This window comes from Lottia gigantea (genome assembly GCF_000327385.1).
Source record: "Lottia gigantea unplaced genomic scaffold LOTGIsca_417, whole genome shotgun sequence".
Lineage (NCBI taxonomy): Eukaryota > Metazoa > Mollusca > Gastropoda > Lottiidae > Lottia > Lottia gigantea.
This window is the reverse complement of record NW_008709451.1, coordinates 4,529-32,282: the sequence shown is the minus strand read 5'-3', so window position 1 is coordinate 32,282 and position 27,754 is coordinate 4,529. Positions and strand designations below refer to the sequence as shown.

At 30.8% G+C, this 27,754-nt stretch overlaps 3 protein-coding genes across 3 annotated transcripts in view; 2 read left to right on the top strand and 1 right to left on the bottom strand.

The window, feature by feature from the left end:
- Positions 1-1,652: 1,652 nt before the first annotated feature.
- LOTGIDRAFT_227532 (hypothetical protein) lies at positions 1,653-9,079 on the top strand (the record flags this gene model as incomplete). The annotated part of the gene is made up of 10 exons (XM_009060330.1): positions 1,653-1,709; positions 3,210-3,339; positions 3,771-3,851; positions 4,598-4,646; positions 5,873-6,015; positions 6,212-6,370; positions 6,591-6,669; positions 7,106-7,233; positions 8,267-8,449; positions 8,948-9,079. The coding sequence occupies exons 2-10, from the start codon at positions 3,211-3,213 to the stop codon at positions 9,077-9,079; spliced, it is 1,083 nt and encodes a 360-aa protein (XP_009058578.1). The 5' UTR covers positions 1,653-1,709; position 3,210.
- Positions 9,080-13,001: 3,922 nt separating this feature from the next.
- Positions 13,002-19,696, bottom strand: LOTGIDRAFT_145774 (hypothetical protein; the record flags this gene model as incomplete). The annotated part of the gene is made up of 9 exons (XM_009060329.1): positions 13,002-13,170; positions 14,768-14,976; positions 16,193-16,304; positions 16,513-16,600; positions 17,197-17,341; positions 17,641-17,744; positions 18,159-18,294; positions 18,701-18,919; positions 19,616-19,696. Coding segments are annotated over 9 exons (1,263 nt in total), but the record flags the coding sequence as incomplete, so codon positions are not given.
- Positions 19,697-21,677: 1,981 nt separating this feature from the next.
- Positions 21,678-27,754, top strand: part of LOTGIDRAFT_175808 (hypothetical protein) — a gene marked incomplete at both ends in the record, with an annotated part of 10,556 nt that continues 4,479 nt past the window's right edge. Inside the window, 11 exons of the mRNA XM_009060328.1 lie at positions 21,678-21,794; positions 22,095-22,192; positions 23,081-23,228; positions 23,451-23,603; positions 23,847-23,963; positions 24,471-24,638; positions 24,998-25,092; positions 25,402-25,647; positions 26,257-26,326; positions 26,882-26,980; positions 27,288-27,409. Of these exons, the coding sequence (XP_009058576.1) occupies positions 21,678-21,794; positions 22,095-22,192; positions 23,081-23,228; positions 23,451-23,603; positions 23,847-23,963; positions 24,471-24,638; positions 24,998-25,092; positions 25,402-25,647; positions 26,257-26,326; positions 26,882-26,980; positions 27,288-27,409 (1,433 nt within the window). The remainder of the gene's footprint in view (positions 21,795-22,094; positions 22,193-23,080; positions 23,229-23,450; positions 23,604-23,846; positions 23,964-24,470; positions 24,639-24,997; positions 25,093-25,401; positions 25,648-26,256; positions 26,327-26,881; positions 26,981-27,287; positions 27,410-27,754) is intronic.

Below are 27,754 nucleotides of genomic sequence, written 5' to 3'. Positions count from 1 at the left end.
CTATTTCATTATAGAATTACACCTCAAACTACAACCGGATTAACACCTTCAGAACGGTGTCTTGAATCCTCTGCCGAAAGGTTCAAGTGTGTTATTAAATTAAATTAACGGGTAAGGAATGTAGTATATTGATGTTATAGCCCAGTTGAATAACCTGTGATATTGACTGACAATTCAATATAGATATCATGAAGTTATACATTGTTACAGTTCATTCATATTCCACAGTTGTTAGGGCATTATTATAACTTCCTGTCAATCATCCAATCATATGTGTAATACATCGTATCATGAAAACAGGTTTTGACCTGGTCTTATTAACCTATATTAAACTAAACTCACTTCAATTTGTTTTGTGGGCGTGGAAATGAGATTGATGCTATTTAAATCTGACCAATCAGATCGGTAGAACAGAAATGAGGTCATGTAAACAAAACACAACATGGCTTTACCGCCGCCAGTTTGAAGAGATAAGAACACATTCTTTCCAAGTTAATATTTCAAAGTAAGGTTTTATTTTATCTCGGCTTCAATTCATTCACGAAAATCTTACTCAATTCTGTACCGTAGGCATTAATATATGAAATGACACGCTACTTTCGTTTTGTTTACATTCGCAAACAAAGCGTCATAACTAGTGATTTGTTTTGATTGGCTGAAATTTGTGTGGTTTGGACACGTTATTTTTCTGACTTGTTACCACGATCTCGAGGAAGTATGACGAATGAGGGTGTGGTTTGGACACGTTATTTTTCTGACTTGTTACCACGATCTCGAGGAAGTATGACGAATGAGGGTGTGGTTTGGACACGTTATTTTTCTGACTTGTTACCACGATCTCGAGGAAGTATGACGAATGAGGGTGTGGTTTGAACACGTTATTTTTCTGACTTGTTACCACGATCTCGAGGAAGTATGACGAATGAGGGTGTGGTTTGGACACGTTATTTTTCTGACTTGTTACCACGATCTCGAGGAAGTATGACGAATGAGGGTGTGGTTTGGACACGTTATTTTTCTGACTTGTTACCACGATCTCGAGGAAGTATGACGAATGAGGGTGTGGTTTGGACACGTTATTTTTCTGACTTGTGTTACCACGGTCTCGAGGAAGTGTGACGAATGAGGGTGTGGTTTGGACACGATGATGTGTAATATTATATTTGGACAGTTTTAATAAAACAAGTCTATTTAACTATTCTGATTTATTGACAATATTGTTCATTATTTAATAATGAATTGAGAAGAAAATATTACAATCCCCATATATAACAAGTTTTTTTTAATCTTCGGGCTTCTTCAGCCGACAACTATCAAAATAAGTTATTAGAGGCTGGTATAGAAGCATGCAGATGTTTCGGACTACAAGGCTTGCAAACGAGCAACTAACAAAAGTCTATAGATCGGTAAACAAAATTTAATCTTTCTACTTTTGTCAGACTCATTCATTACATAATCTGCATACGTAACCTATTATCATTATTAATATTTTAATGCACAATTTATTTTAAAGATTGTTGAGATTAAAAGGATATATTTTGTAATCCCGGGATATAATTAGACGACAACAGTGGGCCCACGTTTATCGAGATGGGATAAATTTGTGTCAAACAGAACCAAACATAATATTTCATCATCCGCTTTTCATTCGTGGCAATTTAAAATTAAGGCTTGGACTGGACAAGTTTGGCAGTTAAGAAAGCTGAAAGGTAAAACATAGATCTAGTCTATTTTATCATTTTGTGTGTTGATTACTGATGTATTATTAATACCAATGGATATAATATGATAAGTTCATATAAATTCATATCAATATCATGATTGTCAACATAGAGAAATTAATGATAGATATGGGGTGTCTGTAATGTGTCGTTTATCCGACAACATTGGTTTGTCCCGTATTTGCGTGGACTCTTCGTTGATAAAACGTAAATTTTACGATATCCTTACATAAAACGAAATCTTGAAGTAACCAATCACATAAGACTTTTTGATGGGATCACCAATACCACTAGTAATACAGCGATTCATTTGATGTGTACTGAACTTGGTGTAAAAAATAATAATACTTGACATTAAATATCATCCTTTAATACCTTCTTTGTAGTTTGTTTCTTCCCCTGATGAAGTCGAAACTTATTTAACGAAATATTGGGTATTATTTTTTACACATGAATATATGGTTGTGCATTGTTGTTGCCCCTGTCCATCAACATTTCTTGTGGGCACAATAGAAACTATAGCTTTCATTTGATTGTAATGAAACTTGCTGTTAGCATTGGGATTGATAAGATGGCTGTCAAGTTCAAATTTGAATTTGGCTCATTTTGAACGAACGGTTTTTGAGTTATTACCCTTGACTTAGTAAAAATGCACCAAATTTGACGTGTGAACATGATGGGGGCTACAGTTTTTATCAGATTTTAATGAAACTTGGTATGCAGGTACCGGTATATATTAATGAGATCTCAGTAAAGTTTAAATTTGTCTATGTATATGATGTTACAGTACTATACAGTCAAGTAACCTAATTTCGTGCTTTGAGTTATTGACTAAAAGGCATGGTTTTTGCTGGAGTTTAATACTGTTCATTATCACCCCAAAAAATCCCAAAAATGTATGACTGAAGGTTGAATATTTCATAGCAGTGTTTGTTACTGCACTGCCAAATATATTTATTCAAAATCTAAGCTGCCAGTGGGTATATATTACCTTGCCTGGCAAGCTATACACTACATCTTCATTGAATTTTAGTTCAGAGCTGAATGAGTCTTGTGCAAAAAGCACCCCACACCCTTACTTCCCATAGTCATGCAAGTGTATGAATCTCTTATATTTTACCCCTGCCAACGACCCAGTTATGGCTAATTTCGTGACCCCTCTAGTAGTCTTGATGCCCTTTTAAAACTCGGAATCTATAACCACCCTGATGAGAGATAATCCACTGGTTGAAAGACAAAAGTCTACTTTCCCACCAACCACACTGCTAATGCTAAAGAGGTGAACCTATCTATCACCTCTCACTTCCATTTACCGAGACACACCAGTCGAAATCTCAACTACTAAATAATTAAACAACTCTGCACACTCCCACTTCTCTCTCTCTTACATGTTTTTTATTATATAAATGTGTTACATGTATCTGCATGATTGGACTAATAAAATGATGTTATCTACCCCACTATAAAAAGCTAATGATTTATTTTCAGGATGAAGGCATTAATTCTTGTTGGTGGGTATGGTACTAGGCTTCGGCCACTGACTCTTAGCACACCAAAACCTTTAGTGGAATTTGCAAACAAACCAATGCTGTTACATCAGTTAGAAGCTTTAGCCGAGGTATTTACAGGACTATATATCAGCTAGAAATATGGTTTGTTTAATTGATTGAGGTTATCTTCCTCTAGTCATAATATTTCTTAAGATTTAGCTCAACAAAATGTGAAGTTTTCAGTTTGTTAAATATTGTCAATGTTATGTTGTCAATAATAACGTACGCCTATTAAATCAAATATCATTATGTTCTTATTGAATATAACTTAAGAGTTTTAACCAGTCATATATGTCCATATATGTACAGTCTGGATAAACAAAAAAAAGACTTTAACCTCTCTACCTTTCTTAATCGGTCACTCATTGGAATTCTGCTGGTAATTCTCTTCTAATTTAGCTAATTATGAATTAATTATGGACATGTGAGACAAACTGGTATTATGAAAATAAAGGAACCCTATCTTTAAGAAATCAGGGAAATATTTGATTTATTACAGGCTGGTGTTAAGCATATAATCTTAGCTGTAAGCTATAGAGCTGAACAGATGGAACAAGAGTTGAAACATGTAGAAGAACAGGTAATTGACATGATTCTTCCTTGAATATAGTTGTAAAATAGTCCTACTAAATAGTTGGAAAGTTCTCCAAAAAGTTGCTTGTAGTCCTAAAAAAAAGTAAACTATGTAAGAATTGTAACTAGGTTGCCTGATAATCCTTTATTTTATTTTTTAAACAAGTATAAGAGAAATAAGTGATATTTGGATGCACACAAAAGGACGTATATTGTCGTCACCCCTGTCTGTATATATTTCTTTTAGACATGATATAGTTAACAGTTTTTATCTGATCTGAATGAAATGTGGTATGCATGTAAATATTTAAAGAGATATTGGTCAAGTTTGAATTTGGTAATAATCAGATCTTGATGAAACTATGAATGAATGTACATATTGATCTCGGTCAAGTTTGAATTTTGATATGGTTTTGAAGTTATTGCCCTTGTCTTAGTCAAGTTGGCTTGTAGACACACTAGGAGTTCCAAGTTTTAATTCATGATGAAACTTGGTATGCATGTATACAGTGATTAGATCTTTGCCAAGTTCAAATTTGGTAATGTAAAGTGTTTGACTTAGTTAAGGCTTCAACTTTAGATGTAGAAATGATAAAGTTTGCTAAATCAGTTATTGTCTGATTTTGATGCAATTTAAATGGAAGAAACAATTTCAAAGCTGACAAGTGTCTTTAAAATATTGATATGATTTCCTGACTGCAACCATGGGTTTGTTTTAATGTTATTTTAATTAATTATATATTATATCTTTAGTTGAATGTGAAGATCACTTTATCAATGGAGCCGGAAGCTTTAGGCACGGGTTGGTATTTTTTTAGTCAAACACTTATTCAAACTAAGGCGTATCCAATATGTTGCTATATAAGATGGTAGATGGGACTCCTTACAGATTTGGATCGAAGCATGTAATTTTGTAAATACAGATACACCAGAAACAACAGTTTTCATACATTGATAACACATATAACCATTATACCACATAAACTTATTATAGTTGTAGATCTCTCTACCAGTACAATATACAGTATAGGGTACCAGTACAGTAGTTTTTATACACCCACATGGAAATGTGGACGTATATTGCCGTCGCCTCTGTCCCTCATTTCTCGTGAGCACTATAGTGACTATAGTTTTTTTCTGATTTTAATGAAACTTGATGTGATAATATATATATATTGATATTAAAGCTGTGAAATCTGATAATTTGATGTATTTGGGTTATTAACATTGATTTTAAAAAAATAACTGGCAGTAAATATATATATCATTGAATTCAAACTAATATGAGAAAATTCATAGTTTAGTCATTAAAGACTGTTTTATCATTTCTTACAGATGCCAGTGGGTGTATGTTACTTTACCTGGCAAGCTATCTTTATCTGATATCTGATTTAAATGGAATTTGGTGGGATCATTTATATCTAGAGATTTTGTCAAAAACTGTTTGAGTTATTCCCTTGACTTAGAAAAAAACCCTGTCGAAATTTGATTTTTACAGGTTTGATCATTTATATTCATGAGATCTTGTACGAGTTCATACTTAACAATTTTTGATTAATAATAATTGTTTAGATTATTGCCCTTGATGTATAAGAATTTGTTCCTGAGTACAGTAGAAACTACAGTTTTCATTTCATTTAAATGTAATTTGGTGAGATCTTGGTCAAGTTTTATTTTAATTATTTTTTTTGATATACAGTTTTTGAATTATTGCCCTTGACTTAGAATGACATGAAAGCAGTGTGATAATATATATATCAATAAATTCATATTACAAATGAATTATGACAATCTTTGAAATAAAATTCTTTTTTTAGTCGCTTTAGGCTCTATGATCATTTCTGACAGCTGCCAGTGGGCATATGTTACCTTGCCTGGCAATCTATCTTTTAAATAATACATCTTTGTGAAAATAAGCGAAAAAAAGTCTCTTTAAGTCTTTAATGGTTTATTTTTTCTAGATGTTGAACACTAAAACTTGAAAACAGCCCATGAAATAGATTTCCAAAGCCTTTACCTTCATTTCAGCTGGTCCTTTGGCATTTGCACGTGATTTACTATCCCAAGATTCGGATCCTTTCTTTGTATTAAACAGTGATGTAATTTGTGAATTTCCTTTCAAAGACATGATACAATTCCATAAGCACCATGGAAAAGAAGGAACTATAATGGTATGTTTTTTTTTAGTTTATTTTATGGTTAGATTGATTGAACTATTGATGTATTTATGATTGAAAGGTTGATGTTTATGTTTAAAAGGAATGACTATGTTGAGTATATCTGTAGTGTGATCATTAAAAGGTTGAAGTAAATAAAGAGATGTTAACTGATTGGCTGTCATTAAGTTCATCTTATTATTCCTTGTAGGTCACAAAAGTAGAAGAACCTTCAAAATATGGTGTAGTAGTCTATAATGCTGAAAATGGTCAAATAAACCAGTTTGTGGAAAAACCTCAAGAATATGTGTCTAATAAAATTAATGCTGGTTTATATATATTTAATATTAGTATTCTTAATAGGATAGAGGTAAAAGATGGTTTCAATTACTAGATCAGGAATATATTTTGACCGATGAAAAGAATGGTCTCCAATACAGTAACTTTCGAGATACCTTTCATTGGTGAACATATCTTAATGATTTTCAATCTGATTTGATTTGCTCACAAACACTTATGTTATGTGTAAAAAGATTTTTAGACCATGGTAAAGTTGATAATAAACATGCTTTTTTTTGTTCTTTTTTCAGTTGAAACCAACATCAATAGAAAAAGAAGTATTCCCACACATGGCAAAAAGTGCTGAGCTATTTGCCATGGAGCTGAAAGGTTAGACATTATTGACCTGTTGATATATTGTTGTTACCAACGTCCTTTTAGTGTGAACGTAACATTTCAAACCAGAAGTTACATTCATCGATGAACTTACCTGGTGTCACTGAACAACCCTAACCCTGTATATACAGATATTTTCATCAAACTTTGTAATAATATTCTTATATCTTAGGATTATTGCAGAATTATTTAATGACATGACACAAGGTTTTTGACAGCTGACAGTGGGCATATGTTACCTTGCCTGGCGATTACTGCTTTACCTATGTAAAATGCTATTTCAACTACCTGTATTTCATAATAATTGATGGTTCTTCTCCTGAAATTCACCAAAATCATACTCTGGAAGTTGAGATTTGTTTTCACTTTATGGACAGTATTTAATTTCTAACATTCAGATATGGAAATTCAATGGATCTTTTTTTTTTAGGATTTTGGATGGATGTAGGTCAACCTAAAGATTTTCTAACTGGAATGTGTTTATATTTAACATCATTAAAATATAAAGATCCCTCCAAATTATATGATGGTCCTGGTATAGTGGGCAATGTTTTAATAGTATGTTTTTTTTAATTAAATATTTGTTAATATTGTAACTCAACATGCTTTGACAGTTTTTTTTCCTGATTTTGATGAAACTTGGGTCTTGGTATGCTTTGATGGGTGATGACTTTCCACCGAATTTCATTTCAGGAAGTGTTGAATTCTTATTTTGGCATTTTAGGTTCTATTTAATAACAAGCGGTTGCCTGGCAAGATACACCCACTTTCCTGATACATTTCATACAGTATATTAAGAGTGGTCACTAATCTGTGTCAAATCATACCAAAAATCTAATTTGTCCAACACAAAATTTAATAAAATTCTGAAATAAACTGTCACCTCTATATCGCAATCAAAGCCAACAAATTTTAATGCGTTTTTAGTAAGTCAAGGGCAATAACTCCTGTTCATCAAATAATATCCACATTCAAACTTCATACAAAAATTTGACATGTTTGTACTAAGTCAAGGGCAATAACTCAAAAACTGTTTATCAAAAAATTGTCAAATTTGAACTTGACCAAGATCTCATTATTATAAATGATCACAATAAATTTCATTAAAATCAGATAAAAACTGTAGTCTCTATTGTGTTTCAGATTGACAGGGGTGATGACATTATAATGTGGATGTATATTGTTGTCACCTCATACAGGTTATGATATATATTATAACAGGTTTCTAATATTCTTATATCTAAACATGTTAGGTACATTCAGATCTTAGATGATATATTTTTATGAAGTTTTTGGTTTGTTGCCCTGGAGCAAAATATGTCAAATTCAACATAATATGGTAATAGTTTCATGCATTCAGTTTTATTTCTCTTGTATTGGTCTTATACTAATAGATATAGTATTTACCAAAATAATAAGAATGGGAATCATTGATTAAAATTTCTATCCATGATGGAATATACAGATTTATTTCTAAATATATTTTACTGCTGTACAGTCAGTCATTTTACAACATATTTGACCAAATATACTGTGTTGTGTTGATTGGATAAAATAATTACTAACTTTAAATGTACATCTGTTTTTCTAGGACCCCAGTGCTAAAATAGGTAATAATTGTCGAATAGGACCTAATGTTACTATAGGACCTGGTGTAATAATAGAAGATGGTGTATGTATAAAAAGATGTACATTATTAAGAGATGCTCATATTAAATCACATTCATGGTTAGAATCTTGTATAATAGGCTGGAAATGTACAGTAGGAAATTGGGTTTGTTCCATTTATATTTATTATATAAACATTTGACCTGGATGTTAAGGATCAAACTCAGGGTTAAATCTAAATTCCATTATTTTGGTATTGGCAGACAAATAATTGATTGCACAAAAAAGTATGCCAGTGGATTTTTCATTTTCAGTTTGACTTTTGTTTAATTTCCAATTTTCATTAATTGCCAAATAGTTACAGGCCAGTATCTCATGACCTTGATCTTTGGTGACCTTGTAAAGCAAAAGTTTTAGCCCCTGATAAGATCTATCCGATATCTCAATTTTTGGTTTTACAGCCATTTGAAAATGGTAATTTTTAACTTTAAAGAGCTCTATCACATGTTTTATCTTTGTAACAGTATATAACTGACTTCTATAGTAAATGTGCATACAGACTTGACAACATCCAGGTTAGATTCAGATTTAACTTATATATTTGCTAACTCGTAAAGTATGTAAATATCAGCCATAATATTTTCTAGTATTTTTGTCATTGTAGGTCCGAATGGAGAATGTATCAGTACTAGGAGAAGATGTTATAGTTAAAGATGAACTCTATATAAATGGTGGGAGAATTTTACCGCATAAATCTATATCAGATTCAGTTCCTAACCCACAAATTATCATGTAGAATTCTGAACAACGAAAATATTGGGGGAGAATTATTTCTTTTTTTTTTAAGAGGGTTTGTTATTTATGGTCATTCTGTACTGAAATCATCTATCTCAAAATAAGTTTTTTATTGGTCTGTATATTCAAGATTTGTCACACAATGAATCTTTGGACTATATTTATTTATCAAAAATTACCCATATTTTAGCAAGTTGATTGCAATCATTCCAAGAAATATTCATCAAAAAAATTATTACATTCCTACTCTTTCAAAATCTTGCTGATATAAATAGTTCAAACAATTAACAAATTATCAGATATATAACCTCCCTTTCCAGTTTTAATCTAATTAAAATGCAAAGATGAATCATTTTTATTGAAATTTCAGTGAAAACTAACTAAATATATAAATCTTTGTTTTTTTTCTTCTTTCTATATTGCTTAAACATAAACTAATATTTATTATAGTAAAATCTGTAGGGGGGGTGGGGACGAGTACTCCTGCTATTATAATCATACGTTTTTTATATAATTACAGAGATTTATGATCAATGAAAGTTAGGTAGGAGGACATGTGAATAAAAATACCGGGCCCTGCAATATCTCAGGTTTTAAAAACTCCATTCACAGATTCCCTGTTCATTAGGCCTACATGAATCAAATGATAGCCCAGGTAACACCATCAATGTGTCATTTCCATCTGTTATTTTCTCATTTCATGCAATTATTTTGTGAAAATCAATTAGAATACTGTATTATATTTTTCAGTTATGTTATGAATGTATTTAATTGATTTCAATGGTTTTATGTTAAGTTTTGTTGAATTAAGTGGGATAATAAATTATTAACTGAAACATAACTGTTCATACACTATGTCCCAGTGTTACAAGCCAAGATTGTGGTAAGAGCCACGATTGTGGTAAGAACCAAGATTGTAGCAAATTTGCTCACAGCCCCTAATGTAGTGATAAGCCCTATCGTGGTAGATGTGATAAAATCAATATAAGGAATGAAAGCAAAGTTAACCACTTTTCTCCAAAGCTTATTGCAGTGAGACTGCCACTTTAAATACAAATGAATCATATAACTAATGATGGTATATTGAAAACATATAAGAAGAGAAATTTGATTGTACGTCTGTTATATTTAGGTGTCTGCACCAGGCATCATTGTGCGATATGAATATTTTTATTGTTCAAGATTAATTACTCCATGACTTTTAATTACTCCATGACTTAATTACTCCATGACTTTTAATTACTCCATGACTTTTAATTACTCCATGACTTTTAATTGCTCAATGACTTTTGAACCCCATGTTCAAGATTTCAGCTGACACATAGATAAGGGTGTATAAATTTATAAGACATTAAAACATTAGATGACAACCATAACTATAAATCACTTTTAATACCAATTTAGAAATGAGACTCAAAATCATAATTATCATCCTCCTCATCGCACATCATGTCAGTTGTAGATCGTGAAGGTAAGGCCGAGTTTAAAGCATCAGATAGCTTACTAGCTATAACATCTGAAAAATTGTAATAAATAACCTTTAAACATAGTCCAGTTGTTTGCAATAACTCCACCAGTGGCTTTGATTGCAAGAACAAATCATTGTTTGTTGTCCATTCACTTGATTTTCAAAAGATTCATCCTTTGGCTATAATAAACGCTTACACCAAGATTCGTCAAAATCTCTTAAGAATTGAGCCTTCTGGAGTGTTTACAAGCAATTTTGAATGAAATGACAGACGGATGGAAAGATGAAACGACGGATGGAAAGATGAAACGAAAGATGGATGGAAAGATGAAATGACAGACAGATGGAAAGATGAAACGACAGATGGAAAGATGAAACGACAAACGGATGGAAAGATGAAATGACAGACGGATGGAAAGATGAAACGACAGACAGATGGAAAGATGAAACGACAGATGGAAAGATGAAACGACAGACAGATGGAAAGATGAAACAACAGACGGACGGAATGATGAAATTACAGACGGATGGAAAGATGAAACGACAAACGGATGGAAAGATGAAATGACAGACGGATGGAAAGATGAAACGACAAACGGATGGAAAGATGAAATGACAAACGGATGGAAAGATGAAACAACAAACAGATGGAAAGATGAAACGACAGACGGATGGAAAGATGGATATGGGTAACGTCAATATATGGACGTATTAAAGATTGCCATCAAAACAAAATAAGATTTTTATTCTGACCCAATTCTCTCTGTATATAAATATCTAACCATAAGTTCCTACAATGTTTTTTGTCTGTTAATATATTTCACAAGAAAATCTTTATTTGAATCTTATTATCTTATATTTCTTACCATTACGTTTTTTTTTCTTCTTCAATTCATTAAATTCCTTCTTTCTCTTTTTATTGAGCTGTACATTTTCCATGATATCTCTTTCTTCATAATCTTCTGTTTGACTCTTTTTCTTAGTCTTAGATAATAACACAGTCATATTACTCAACTATAAAAAAAATACAACTATTTGTTATAATTATATTATAATGTAGGTGTACAAAAATATAGGAGACTTTCTGGATCTCTACAGGTGTGGGAGTTTTAAACCTATTTAGGTACCTTGGATGTGAAAAACCCAGATTTATATGGAAAGATAGCTTGCCAGGCACGGTAATATACACCCACTGGTAGCTTTGTTTTTCAATAAAAATATTTAACAGTACAGTAACAATTACTAGTATGAAATAAAATTGAAAGCATTTCCAGAACAAGATTAATAACTCATACTTGTCTCTTTTATTTCTGATTTTCAATAGGATTGATTACAGGGTGATTACTAACACTCATACCAGGTGTGGTATTCATCAGTGATATTAAACAATTTCACTAACATTGTCACATTCATCCAATATTGCGCCTTCCAATAATTGAAGGTGTTTTCAAGAACAAGGGCAATAACTCATACGTAATATTTTTTGATTTTCCTGATACCATGATTTCAAACACTCTCACCATGTTTCTTTAAATTCTGTCAAGAATTTCCCTTCTAGAGTGTTTACGAGCCATTGTAGACAGACGAACAAACAGCGGTAATGCCAATATATGATCTTATATAGTTGTGACTGGTTGGACTAACAGATGAGGATGCCAACAAAATACTTCAACAAAGCTGGCATATAAAAATGATAAATCTTTCACCTCAATTTTCTCATGTTCTTCATCCATAGCTTCAACTTCATCATTATTAATCATTACATTTTCTTCATTGTCATCATCATCAGACATGATTTCATCTTCTGATGGAGGCTCTTTTGTTAAAGTTGGTATTGGACCAACACTATCAACCAAAAAGTGTTTACAAGACTTCTTCTTCAATGCTGTTAATACAAATACAAAAAGTTATTTTGATTAATGTTTTAGGCATAATTAACAACCCAATATGATTTAGTTTTTGTATGAGGAACATGACTTGAAATTGGGACGTTTTGTCTGGCACAATTCAATTTGTGTCTCACATTTAAATTTTAGACCGGACATAAAAAATATCATATTTTCCATTGAAAAATTGCATCAATTCCCTGTTTTCACACCTGCAAGTGCAATACAGATTAACAACTAGCTAAGAATAGTTTATTGTCATTCGAATAGGCCATAGCATACCATAGACTCTTGCATACCAAGTTTCATCAAGATCTGATAAAAACTGTAGCCACTATCATGTTCACACGTCAAATTTGGTGCATTTTTACTAAGTCAAGGGCAATAACTCAAAAACCTTTCTTTCAAAATGAGCCAAATTCATTCTTGACTGTGATCTTATCAATATATACATGCATACCAAGATTCATTATTATCAGATAAAATCTACAGCCTCTATTATGTTTATATATTTTACTAGATCAATTGAAATAAATATTTGGTCACTTGATTTGAGTGAAGAAACATTGTTACAACATAAACAAGGTATTAACAAGCTTACTATCTAGAACTTGATTTTCTTGAGGTTTAATACTTTCTATATCAAAGGCCTTGGACATGGTAGTAACTATTTCAGCACTGACATAGGATGGTAAATCACAATGTTCTGGTGGATGAGTATAATATGTTATTTTACCACTGAAAAATACAAGAATACAAGAGTTAATAACCAGACATGGCTCACAACTCACTTTGATTTATCTCTGTCATTCATCTGCATCAATTACACATTTGAAAAAAAAAAAATGGAATATGTCCATCTGACATCGTTACTTACAGACTATTGTACTTCATCTTTATTATTATTATTATTAAGATAGCTTGCCAGGCAAGGTAATATACACCCACTGGCATATTTGATTTTGAATAAAAATATTTAGCAGTACATTAACAATCACCAGTATGAAATATTCAACCTTCAGTCATACAATTCTTTTGAACTCTTTAGGGCGATACTGAATAATATTTAGTATGAGTTATTGCCCTTGTTCTTGAAAATAAGTTCAATTTTTAGCTCATGAAAACTCTAGGAGGCGGTATATATATATAAATAAATAATTATTTAAGAATTCTTGTCATTAAAATAGGCCATAACGGTTATTTATATACCCAGTGATTATCATGATAACCAAATCCTGATTTTAAAAAATACATTAATATTAGACAATAAAACTAAATTGTAAATCAATTGAAGACTAAAAATCATTTTAATTTAGGTTTTCCAGAATAAGACTCTTACTATATTTGTCATTTTGTTACCTTGACTGGCAAGTTAGCTTTGTATAAGGAATTAGCTGTACCTGACCCAGTCTTGCTTGACTGGCAAGTTAGCTTTCTATAAGAAATTAGCTGTACCTGACCCAGTCTTGCTAGACTGGCAAGTTAGCTTTCTATAAGAAATTAGCTGTACCTGACCCAGTCTTGCTTGACTGGCAAGTTAGCTTTCTATAAGGAATTAGCTGTACCTGACCCAGTCTTGCTAGACTGGCAAGTTAGCTTTCTATAAGAAATTAGCTGTACCTGACCCAGTCTTGCTTGACTGGCAAGTTAGCTTTCTATAAGAAATTAGCTGTACCTGACCCAGTCTTGCTTGACTGGCAAGTTAGCTTTCTATAAGAAATTAGCTGTACCTGACCCAGTCTTGCTTGACTGGCAAGTTAGCTTTGTATAAGAAATTAGCTGTACCTGACCCAGTCTTGCTTGACTGGCAAGTTAGCTTTCTATAAGGAATTAGCTGTACCTGACCCAGTCTTGCTAGACTGGCAAGTTAGCTTTGTATAAGAAATTAGCTGTACCTGACCCAGTCTTGCTTGACTGGCAAGTTAGCTTTGTATAAGAAATTAGCTGTACCTGACTCAGTCTTGCTTGACTGGCAAGTTAGCTTTGTATAAGAAATTAGCTGTACCTGACCCAGTCTTGCTTGACTGGCAAGTTAGCTTTCTATAAGAAATTAGCTGTACCTGACCCAGTCTTGCTTGACTGGCAAGTTAGCTTTCTATAAGAAATTAGCTGTACCTGACCCAGTCTTGCTTGACTGGCAAGTTAGCTTTGTATAAGAAATTAGCTGTACCTGACCCAGTCTTGCTAGACTGGCAAGTTAGCTTTCTATAAGAAATTAGCTGTACCTGACCCAGTCTTGCTTGACTGACAAGTTAGCTTTCTATAAGAAATTAGCTGTACCTGACCCAGTCTTGCTTGACTGGCAAGTTCGCTTTCTATAAGAAATTAGCTGTACCTGACCCAGTCTTGAAGTACAATTCTTGCAGCTTTATTGACATTGGGTATACCTCCTTTATTCAATTTACCCAATCTGGTAGCTAGTAGGGCCAAAAATTCTCGTACATCTTGGTAATCCACAATATTATAATGTAGCATCAACTGTTCTTTATTACATCTGTTAACTATAGAATCTACAGCTTCAATTGGATCTGGTAAAGTCTCTATCTAAAATATACATCAAAATTTCTATAGTGATAAAAATCAGCATTTTGGTTTGATATTTGTCAATCAGCTTTATTAACAAGTCTTCAATGGAAAGGTCAGGTTGATTAAAGTAATTAGTATATTTTTACCATGATTATATCCTAACTATGGCAAACTAGTTCACAACAATGTTATAAACATGAAATTAGGCAAATACAATGTTGGTTATCACATGAAAGTCTGCCACAGGGTTGGCAAGTTTTGTCCAGACCGGTTTTAACCAACCAGTTTTGACCAGTTAAAAACATCCCGTCCAAATCCCTTTGACTGGACAAAAGTGGCCAAAGTTGTTCAAAATTAACTAAAGTGATACTTTGTTTAACTTAGTTTTTAATATGCATCTAATCAGAGGAAATAACCAGTATAAAATATTCATCCTTCTGTCACATATTTCTAATATGCATCTAATCAGAGGAAATAACCAGTATAAAATATTCATCCTTCTGTCACATATTTCTAATATGCATCTAATCAGAGGAAATAACCAGTATAAAATATTCATCCTTCTGTCACATATTTCTAATATGCATCTAATCAGAGGAAATAACCAGTATAAAATATTCATCCTTCTGTCACATATTTCTAATATGCATCTAATCAGAGGAAATAACCAGTATAAAATATTCATCCTTCTGTCACACATTTCTAATATGCATCTAATCAGAGGAAATAACCAGTATAAAATATTCATCCTTCTGTCACATATTTCTAATATACATCTAATCAGAGGAAATAACCAGTATAAAATATTCATCCTTCTGTCACACATTTCTAATATGCATCTAATCAGAGGAAATAACCAGTATAAAATATTCATCCTTCTGTCACACATTTCTAATATGCATCTAATCAGAGGAAATAACCAGTATAAAATATTCATCCTTCTGTCACATATTTCTTTTTAACTTTTTGAGGCGATACTGATAAATATTACGTTAAAATTTCGTTAAAATCTGTCAAGAATTGGGCCCTCTAGATTGGTTATAGGTTAAAAATTGAACGTGTTTTCAACAACAAAGAAAATAACTCATACTAAATATTTCTGAGTAATTACCAACAATCACACCATGTTTCGTCAAAATCTGTCAAGAAATGCAGCGTTTACAAGAACAAGAACTCATACTAAATATATTTAGATTTTTATGTAACATAATGTACAAGCAGAAGAGCTACTTACTTTGACAACATTTCTAAGAATCTGGGCTACATCTGATTTTCCTTGAGCCATAACAACACCAGGACTATCTAATAATTTTATATGTTTATCTAATTGAACTTCTTGCATCATTCTGTAAAATATATTGATAGGTTAAAAAAATCACAAGAACCTAACAAAAATAGAAGTAACATCCATACCAACATTTCTTTACCATGTTCTATTCTGTGATATTTTCTCCCATGAGATCTTAGAGCAACTATGTTATACAGTCAATTCAAGGCTACCTTCAACACCACCTTTAAAGCAGGTAAAGCACCAACATTACTATATCCACTTACCTTGTAACACCTGGTGTAGCACCAACATTACAAGATTTACATCTTTTCAAACTGTTTATAATGCTACTTTTACCAGTATTGGGGAAACCTAAAATTAATAAATTAAAACTCTACACCAAAAGCCTTATAAACCTTAGAAGACATTGGTATTACATATTTTATGGTAACCTGAATCCTCTTGTTCTGACCAATATCCCAATCGTTTGTCGAATACCTTCCGGTCGCTCATCGGTCCATGTTGAGCCGTTTGAAAAATGTTCTGTTGATCATCTAGAAAATTGGGTGATGTGTGCAAACACCGCATGACACTTGCTTGTAACTGTAGTTATGTCTCTGATAAGAATGGTTGACGATATGATTGAACTCTTTTCTATGGTGATCTTTGACTGGGGATATGTTCATGCCAAAAATTCGTGTGGGGGCCTATATATGAACGTGGGTTAAAGCGAGGATACATAATCTGATTAAACCTAGTTTGAATTTGCTGACAATAATGGGGATGCGACCCCAAAGATCATTCCAAAGATAAACACAAACATTTATTTGTGTAAACACGTGGCACAGAGTGGCGCTAAAGACCCTGAAAAAATCAACCTTTGGGTTAATTACATCAAGTGCAAGAAAAGTCTAAAATTTTGAAGGGGGGGCGTTTGAAATTGTAACTTCTCAGATATGCATACTTACCAACGACTCCAACATTAATAGCCATTTTAAAGCCTGCAGTCCTACAATAATTCCGCAATAAATTCATCAACATCTCAGCTCCCAGACAATGACTAGATTTGTATAGTTCATCAGTTATACTACTTATATCTAGTTTAGATTGTGACTAAAAAAAAAAAAAAAAAAATCACCTTAATCAAAATATCAACTAAATATAACATACAGCATAGACCTAAATCTTATAGTATATATATATATATTTTAATAATTCGAAATTTCATTAGGGTTGATTATTCTTCAGACTAGCAGGTTAGCTTAACTTCTGAAATATTTAACCTACATTAAGAAACATAAATGACAAGTTTTAATAACATCCTTGGCCTTTAAGAATATTGCGTTCTATGGTGTACACATTTTCTGATTTTATAAAATAAGTCAATAAAGAAAGTATGTTTTTACACTTACAAGATTTTCTATTTGAGACTGTGTTGAAGCCTTGATAGGTAGTGTCGGAAACTCATTACGTAAATATTTCAGCCAAGCTTCTACATTCTCTCTTGGTACTAAATCTACAAAATAAGGCATTTCTTTAGAAGCTAACTAAATCTTTCATATCGAAATATTTCTTATTTTTGTTGGTAATTAAAATAAAACCAAAATCTTATGATGTAAGAATATCCCCTTCATAATAATATACTTTTTTTATCCCACGGAATTATTCCAAGATATATTTGAATAACCAGATGCAAGATTTTCAGTTACTAAATGTTTTTCGATTCTTTGATTTTCAACAGGGTTCATCCTTGGGGGATAACCACCTAGTTTCGTCAAAATCTGTCAAGAATTGTGTCTTCTAGAGTGTTTACAAGCTTAAAATTGAACAAGTTTTCAAGAACAAGGGCAATAACTATACAATTTCATGTGGGCGTATAAAAATGATGGGTAGAAAAGACTGGAATAACTAGTTTCTATTAAACACATACCTATTTTATTAAGAAGTAGGACTAGTTTTTTATTGGTACCAGATGATAAAACAGACTGTTCTACTTCATGACATCTACTACCTAGAGGATCTCTAGCATCTAAAACTTCTAATATCACATCAGCTTTATCTACAACCTAGCATCAAGACAAGAATTAAATCAAATTATTATTCTTTAGAACTCATGTCATCCAGACCACAATCATTGATTATACACAATATTCCCAGTGACAAAAAAAAAAACATATTTGAAAATTTTTCCTTCTTGAGTGGGCACGCCCTCCAAAATTTAAAAAATCTTTCCAGTAAAAGATGGAAGTTATTTCCTATATCAAAATTCTGTAAAAGTGCTTTTCCTGGATCTTTATGTTTATGCATGAACTCAGATAAAAGGCACCCATTAACTTCCTTTTTTAGCCAGAACCAATTTGAGGAATTCCTCACCCCATCATGAAGACATTAATAAACTGGTATCTAGTAAATCTAGTTTTATAGAAATTCATTTTGTTTTGTATAAAAAAACAAATCAATATTAACCCATACCTTACGAAATTCCTTATAAAAACATTTCAAAGAATTTTCCAGTGGTTTACCACCATTTTGAGAGGATGTATTCTTAGGCTGAGTAGCTTTCTTGTTTTCAAAAACTTTTTGTTTCTTCAATGCCTCTTGAACCAGCGTGTCTAAATTTCTTTTCTTATTTCTTAATTTCTCTCTCTCAAATTTTCTTCTCTCTTTCTGCCTTTCTTTTTCTTGTTCTTGCTGAAAATGTAAATTTTTAACTACTGCAATCAGGACTGAAAGGACATCATGTAACCATTGTGTGTGCAATCAGGACTGAAAGGGCATCATGTAACCATTGTGAGTGCAATCAGGACTGAAAGGACATCATGTAACCATTGTGAGTGCAATCAGGACTGAAAGGACATCATGTAACCATTGTGAGTGCAATCAGGACTGAAAGGACATCATGTAACCATTGTGAGTGCAATCAGGACTGCTCTAATATTTAATATATTATTGATAATAGTATTAATTTGTAAATACAATTAACAAATTGTTGACCATGCCCCTTATATTTACACTAGCCAATCAACATTTTTGCTTTAAACACGTCATACATCTAGGTGACATCACCCCAAACACGTGGATGAAGGTTGTCTGATTGTTGACGTTATTTTGACACGACTTTCAGGGATTTCAGTTGTGGAGAAAAGATGCGTTTATGGAATTTGTGAGTCCTATCTAGCGCACTTGAGATTAAAATCAGGATTCTAGTCGTTGACCACTCATGTGCCCACACCTTAAAGTGGTAGAATTAATCAAATAGTTTGCTTAACTTGAGACTAAAAAATAAGGAAATCCATCTTTAATAAGTAATAAATCTGAAGCTTAAGTAATTTGAACATGGTTTTGAACTAAAAAATAACTTTAGGTGGATTATCACCCACATTATACCTGTAATTTTCGCTTCTCAGCCTCCTTCAATATCAATTCTTTATCTGGTAACGAGTTTGGTATTCCAGGGTCTTTTTTTCCTGTAATAGGTCAATAACTGTTCAGTGGTTTAAAAGTATTTACTTTCTACCTCTTAGAATGAACATAAAAATCAAATTCTCAAACTTCAATAGTTCAAAGCAAATACTATTTAGATGACCAGGATTGAATTCTATATTTTACATTTCATGATTGTAACAATCAACTGAATAATTTCCATATATCTTTAACATTTACCTTTTTTAAGATGTGGATTTTTCTTGGCTGCTTTCTTTAGTTTTTTCTTATGTTCTTTGACCTAAAAAATACCTGATTTAGTGACACATCCCTGGTTTGAAATGAAGTTTCAACAAAATGAGGCTAAACTTCTGCTGTTGTCATATTAGTCAGTAAAATAAACACCTAATTAACATAAATAATAACTTTTTACCTTCTTTTTAACTTTCACTTCCATTCGTAAAGATCTCACTTTACTCTTCTTTTCTACAAAATTCAAAAATGAAATACGTTTTTTCACTAACTTTTCTGATCTATTTCTCTATATACCTGGTGAGAATAAGTAGTCAAGTTGAGTTGTTTTCGAGTATGAGTTCTTAAAAATAAATTTTATTTTGTTACCGTTTTAACACGTTACAGTTTTAATCAAAATATCTTGTTACTGTTTTGGTAGATCTGTTACTGTTTTGACTATTAAAATTTGTTACAGCATTGACATGTTACCGTTTTAACTGGATACCACTGCATCATATTCTGGATATATTCCACATCTCTCTACATTTCTATACATTTCATTTGAAATGACAATATATATATTGTATAACTTACTATGCATTTTGCTGTTAGCCATTTTATGAAGTTAAAATCGTATCTGTTATTATAATGACAGACACTTCTTTCCAAAAATTTTCAGTTAAACACACGTGCTTTATCCCAGAATTCAATATTCGTCAACATCCGGTCAAAAAACAATTCCGGCAATCATCGACAGTTTCCGTAATACTGAATCTGACTCGGCTACGAATAGTGTCGTCAAGGGAAGGGGGAAGAAGGGGGAAGGGGGATGACATATTTCATGAGTAACCAACTCGACAACAGTGGCAGAATGCGTCACCTATTTTCGTGTACAATGTTTGATTTATAAATGATAGTTTGAGTAGTTACTATTTATACATGATCTGGTTACGCTTTGAGAGTAGTCACGTGACATATCTATCTTGACCTCAATGGCGGCGTTTTGAAAGAAATGTTGAATTAAAAATATCTTTTCCTATCCTACGTGTCGATTATTATGATTTAGATGTGAGTATCCAATTTCTATAGCATTTAAACTACAGTTCAACACATCAAATGTATTTTAGCCATTGAGTCGATCATCCATTGTCATTTCACAAGATGTAATAAAAATTATCGTATGTTGGTTTGCACCGGTTGCTTTTCATCCACTTCCTCTGATTCTATTTCCTTTGTTTTGTTTTCTTCTGTAGAAAATTAAAATCGATATATCACTATTTGAAAATTCCAACTCGGATAGGCTATAATCCACATAGGCCTTTATCACTTACTGTCTGCCTACATTGTGCCTTGAATTTCATTTTTTCTCTCATTTGATAAATATTCAAAATAAAATTTTAAACTTTATGCCATTGGTCTTAGAATGTCTTTGGATCCATAGAAATAAAAGGTTTCCGTACTAGTATGTTAAATCATGTTTACTAAAATAACTTTTACACTACAGTGGTTAACATTTTCATCAACCCAAAGAGAATCTAAAACTCTCAGAGAATCAACCTCCAAACAGTACAGTCAAGTAACCTAATTTTGTGCTTACCTATTTTTCGTGTATCTCTAGCAATTAGACTAATAATAATAAACTCTCTATTTTACTTTGGTCAGAAAAAGTTTCAATCTACAAGGACATTGTCCTGTCTAACATTCAGCACTAGGGGCAATTATAAATACATGTAATGGTTAAATCTAATTTATGACTAAAATTTTATTCAGATTAAGGTTTGATAGAACCGAGATGCCTGCTAAAAGGAAAAGAAGTTTGGCACCTGGTGCTGATGGTAAAGTAGATGAAAGAGAAGAATCTCCTGCTCCTGTTGTTAAAAAAAGGAAGAAAATACTCCATTATGATCCAGTAAGACTTTACACAATTTTGATAGTAGAACATCATTTCTTCTTGGTTAATTTCATATTTGTATGATATTTGTTATCATCAACATTACCATTACTGTGACAAGTAAAGACTTTTTCATCAAAGATGCTGCCAGTTGTATCTCTAATTGTAATTTATTGTTTAAACTGTTCAGAATGTGGAATTCAATATATGACACAAACTGTAACTTTATTTAGTGCAAGACTAAACTGAAAATAAGGGAACCCATCTTTAAGTCATTAAAAATATATCTCTAATTATTTGATGTTGATTATTTTTTAGGTAGAGATATGTCAAGAGTTATATGATATAATAAGAAATCATAAAACAGAAGACAGTAGATTATTGTGTGAAACATTTATTCGTGCACCAAAAAGAAGGTTGTTAATTTTTATAAATGATTTTGTTTCTTCCCTTGACAAAACGTGAAAATATGCAAAAAATATACCATATGACTTATTTTTAGATTGTAAACTGTTTCTATTTATGAAACAACCATAAATATAAATGATCACACCCAATTTTCCCATCTGTCTTTACACAATTGCCTGTAAACACTCTAGAAGTATTATTTATAAAACAATATATTATTTATAAAACCATGTATTATTTATAAAACAATGTATTATTTATAAAACAATGTATTATTTATAAAACAATGTATTATTTATAAAACAATGTATTATTTATAAAACAATGTATTATTTATAAAACAATGTATTATTTATAAAACAATGTATTATATATAAAACAATGTATTATTTATAAAACCATGTATTATATATAAAACAATGTATTATTTATAAAACCATGTATTATTTATAAAACAATGTATTATTTATAAAACCATGTATTATCTATAAAACAATGTATTATTTATAAAACAATGTATTATCTATAAAACAATGTATTATTTATAAAACAATGTATTATCTATAAAACAATGTATTATTTATAAAACAATGTATTATTTATAAAACCATGTATTATATATAAAACAATGTATTATTTATAAAACAATGTATTATATATAAAACCATGTATTATCTTTAAAACAATGTATTATTTATAAAACAATGTATTATCTATAAAACAATGTATTATTTATAAAACAATGTATTATCTATAAAACAATGTATTATTTATAAAACAATGTATTATTTATAAAACAATGTATTATTTATAAATTTCTGAACTATTGTATAATTAAGAAATGAAATGAGTATATAACTTGTAGCTAAAAACATTCATTTTTTATTATCTTTCAGGACGGCTGCTGACTATTATGAAGTAGTTACTACTCCAATAGACTTATTAAAGATACAACAGAAACTAAAAACAGAGGAATATGATGATATAGATCAGTTAACAAGTGATGTAGAATTATTAGTTAAAAATGCCAAGGCTTATTATAAGGTAGGTTATGGTTTGATTCATCAAGATAATTATTATTATTATAGTCAGTCTGATTTCTTATTTTTCTGTATACATACATATATATCATACATGTGTAATCTACTGATATTGTCAGGTTCTACTGCTTTTGTATGTTGTCTACCACTCTGCTGATGGGATGCCCAATTAAACAACACTATGTGCCCTCAAACCCGTTAATAAAAACAATTTTGAATGTTGTAGAAAGACAGTCAGGAATATAATGATGCAGAAGAATTATACAATCTTTATGATACATCAAGAAATGATCTTCTTGCTGAAGCTTTTGGTGTAGGGGAAGCTGAGGATACCAAAAATGAGGAGGCCATGGATGAAGAAGATGATAAACTTGAAGATGTAAATAAAATAATTCTTATTGATAGGAAAAAGATTATTACACAATTTGTGAACTATCTAAAGTTAATTATATCAATACTTCTCTTATAAACTATAAATTTTCAAAATATTTCACTATTAGTTTTATTAGTAGTTTTATATTTTCCATCTTGTATATTTGACATTTCTATTTAACAACACTGTTTCTCAGGAATATCTTTCCTTGTCTTTCAAGTTAAATATATTTATTGTTTATTTCTGTAGAAAGAAGAGGAGAAGGCGGATGCTGATGATTTAGAGGCTTTATTTGGTGTTGTTGTAACAGCTAGAGAAGATGACCGAGACTTATCATTAATCTTTCAACTATTACCAGCTGCTTCTGTAAGTTACATTTCTCATTCAATATTATACATTGCCATTCCGTGTCACGTGAAGAATATTTATCAAGATGATATGAAATTGATTGATGTCACGTATGTTAAAAAATTGTTTTAATGTTATCATAAAAAAACAAAACATCAAAATAATTCTCACCCTGAATAAGGGTATATACCCTGAAAAGTCACAAAAACAGAAAAAAGTCAGATTAAATATCAATATCGTTCAGACAACAGATTCAAATATTTTACTTCATATTTGCAAAGACAATTTAAATTCCGGCCTTTTTAAAGAAGAAATAGTAATAAAATATAAAAATACTCTTATCTGAATGATAATTTTTATTTTACTGGCTTTTTCTGTTTTTGTGACTTTTGAGTTATACCACACTTTATTACCTCAAATAATGTTTATGATTGAAGGTTAAATATTTTCTACTGGTAATTATTCTTGTACTGCCAAGCTATCTTTATTATATTTTTTACTATTTCTTGTTTTTTCTGATTTAAGAGATATCCAGATTATTATGAAGTGATTAAAGATCCAATAGATTTACGTATGATAGGACAGAAAATACAGAATAATGAATATAAAACTTTAGCTGATTTGGAGAAAGATTTATTATTGATGTTAAAGAATGCTAAAACATTTAATACACCTAAATCACAGATATACAAGGTATGTTATATAATTCAAAACACAACCAGCAAAATCAGACTTTAGTTATATTAAATATTAGAGATGCCAACCATAATGCTGTTAATATGTTATTTAGATGATCTTGACTACAATCTACAATGTGCAGGTCTAAAAATTTAAGCTTCTTCGAATGCCATTTGTCCAAAGTCTCCTGGAAACACAAACTGTCGAGGCTTGTTGGATTTACAAGAGATTTTGTTGATACTTTCCATGTGATAATTTGAGAGATAATGCTGACAATTACAAATACATTTAATACCACACCTAGTATCTATTATTATTATTATTTATTATTATTATTGCACCTCTATAGTTGTCTTATATTTTTTTTTCTGTAGGACTCAATGACACTGAGAAAATTAATTATTGCTAAACGCCATGAACTGGAACATAAACAGAAAGTAACATCAAAATCAGAACGGTTAAATCTCAGGTAAGTGAAATCTGACACTAGAATCTGAGATCAAATTAACTATGAAATCTGACACTAAAATCTGAGATCAAATTAACTGTGAAATCTGAATTCTGTATTTGAAAGGTAAAACATCATGTCAAATCAGTATATATATTTAATAGACTCAAACCCTAATTGAAATCAGATTTCACAAGTTGTTAAGTAATGTGGAGTTGTCAAGAAAATAGATAACAGCCCTGTCATACATTATGGTATAAATTATATATTATATTTATCTAAAACTTGTAAAATTTGATTATAATCCACACATACCCCATCATTTTACAGAACGCGTGAGAAATGTCCAATACAAAAGATGTCTGCTATCTGTGCTCAGTTAACGTATCCTAGTGATGATGAAAGTGATATTGGTACTGTTGATATGAATACATCTCAAATAGATTATGATTCGGAAGCAGATACAACAGTTTCTGATGATGAGAATCCACAATGGGCATTATACAATACAATACGTAATTATCAAACAGTTGATGGAGATTTATCACTTCCATTTCTTAAATTGCCTAATAAGAGGTATGTTTATTGTTTTCAGAATAAATTTAATATAATGAAATAAAATGTTGTTAACCTTGTTATAGAAAAACAATAAATCTAGATGAAATCTTGAGTGATATATATATATATTATAAAGTTTGATAAGGTGATATATATATATATTATAAAGTTTGATAAGGTGATATATATATATTATAAAGTTTGATAAGGTGATATATATATATTATAAAGTTTGATAAGGTGATATATATATATTATAAAGTTTGATAAGGTGATATATATATATTATAAAGTTTGATAAGGTGATATATATATATTATAAAGTTTGATAAGGTGATATATATATATATATTATAAAGTTTGATAAGGTGATATATATATATTATAAAGTTTGATAAGGTGATATATATATATATATATTATAAAGTTTGATAAGGTGTATATATATATATTATAAAGTTTGATAAGGTAGATATATATATATTATAAAGTTTGATAAGGTGATATATATATATATATTATAAAGTTTGATAAGGTGATATATATATATATATTATAAAGTTTGATAAAGTGATATATATATATATTATGAAGTTGGATACTCTGAAACTTGTTGTTTTATTGTAGAATATATAGAGATTATTATGAAGAAATTAAGAGACCCATATCATTATTTCAAATTCGAAAGAAATTGAAGGTATTTCTTTTTATAACTTGATTGTTTTATTCCACACTGTGACTATATAGAAAAGGTATAAAATATTACACGGATAATTCAACACACTTTCAAATCTTAACCAATTATTGATGTGGATATTTTTATACACCCACATGAAATCACACAACTATGAAGTCTAATAAAAATAAAAAAAATAAAAAATATTTAGTATGAGTTATTACCCTTGTACTTGAAATGATTGTAAACACTGTAGAAGGCACAATTCTTGGTGGATTTAGACACAACTTGGTAATATTATCCGGTGTTGCCCTAAAACGTTTAGAAGAAGTGTATGACTGAAGGTTGAATATTACATACTGGTGATTGTTAATATACTGCCAAATATTTTTATTTAAAATAGAAGCTGCCAGTGTGTGTAAATGACCTTGCCAGGCTATCTTGGTAGTCTAATGCCACTGCCCTGACAATTTCCCTCATTGCACATGGCATGGTGTTGTCTGCCTTCATTAACCCAATTAGCTGTTACAGAAAAGTAGGATGTAAAACTCTATTTGTTATTTGATATATTTTCAGCAAAGACAATACAGTAGTTTGAGTGAATTAGCATCTGATATGAATTTAATGTTTGAAAATGCTAAAAGATATAATATGGCTCAATCAAGATTATATAAAGTAAATATTTTATATAATATCTGGGTATAAAATTTGAAAAATTTCCTCAGATTGTATTTTTATATGCCCACATCAAATTGTTACTATACTGCTAAATATTTTTATTTCTATATGTATTAAAGAGAAATCATCATGAAATGAATTATAGTAATCTATGAAAACTGAAGATTGTATTAGCTGTGATTATTTGTAATTAATCTTGGCATCTTGTTTTAAATATCATAATAGTGATATTAGTTCTAACTGCTATAGAGACCATTATGATGGAGGTGTTATGACTAGAATTACAATATCATGTTGATTATAGGATGCTGTAATTCTACAGAAAGCAATGATGGAAAGAAAGAGGGAATTAGATAAATTTGATGTTAAGGTTGGATTTCATTTTATTAACTTGACTGAAGGGTGTTATTGTGGCCAGCGTTCGAGGTTTGAACAGGCCTGTTGCTCTGTTGTATTCACAAATGGAAAAAGAAAATGCGTGTGTGGAAGTTTTTGGAACCTGAGATATTAGCGATCTAATCATTAATTGATATATATAGAGACATTCTGAGTTAATTTATGTCATTGCATGTTGCAAGTCTAAACACTGGAATTGCAAGATGATAATAAAACAAGACAGTGAAATCTGAAGGTTGTCCGAACTGTTGTATACACACCAGTTATTTAATTCATTATTTTTGAGTCTAGAATGCAGATAATTAATATTAATTTTAATTGAGTAGAAAAATCTACCCTGGTTAACGTAATATTATTTAGCCATATGTGAAGCAA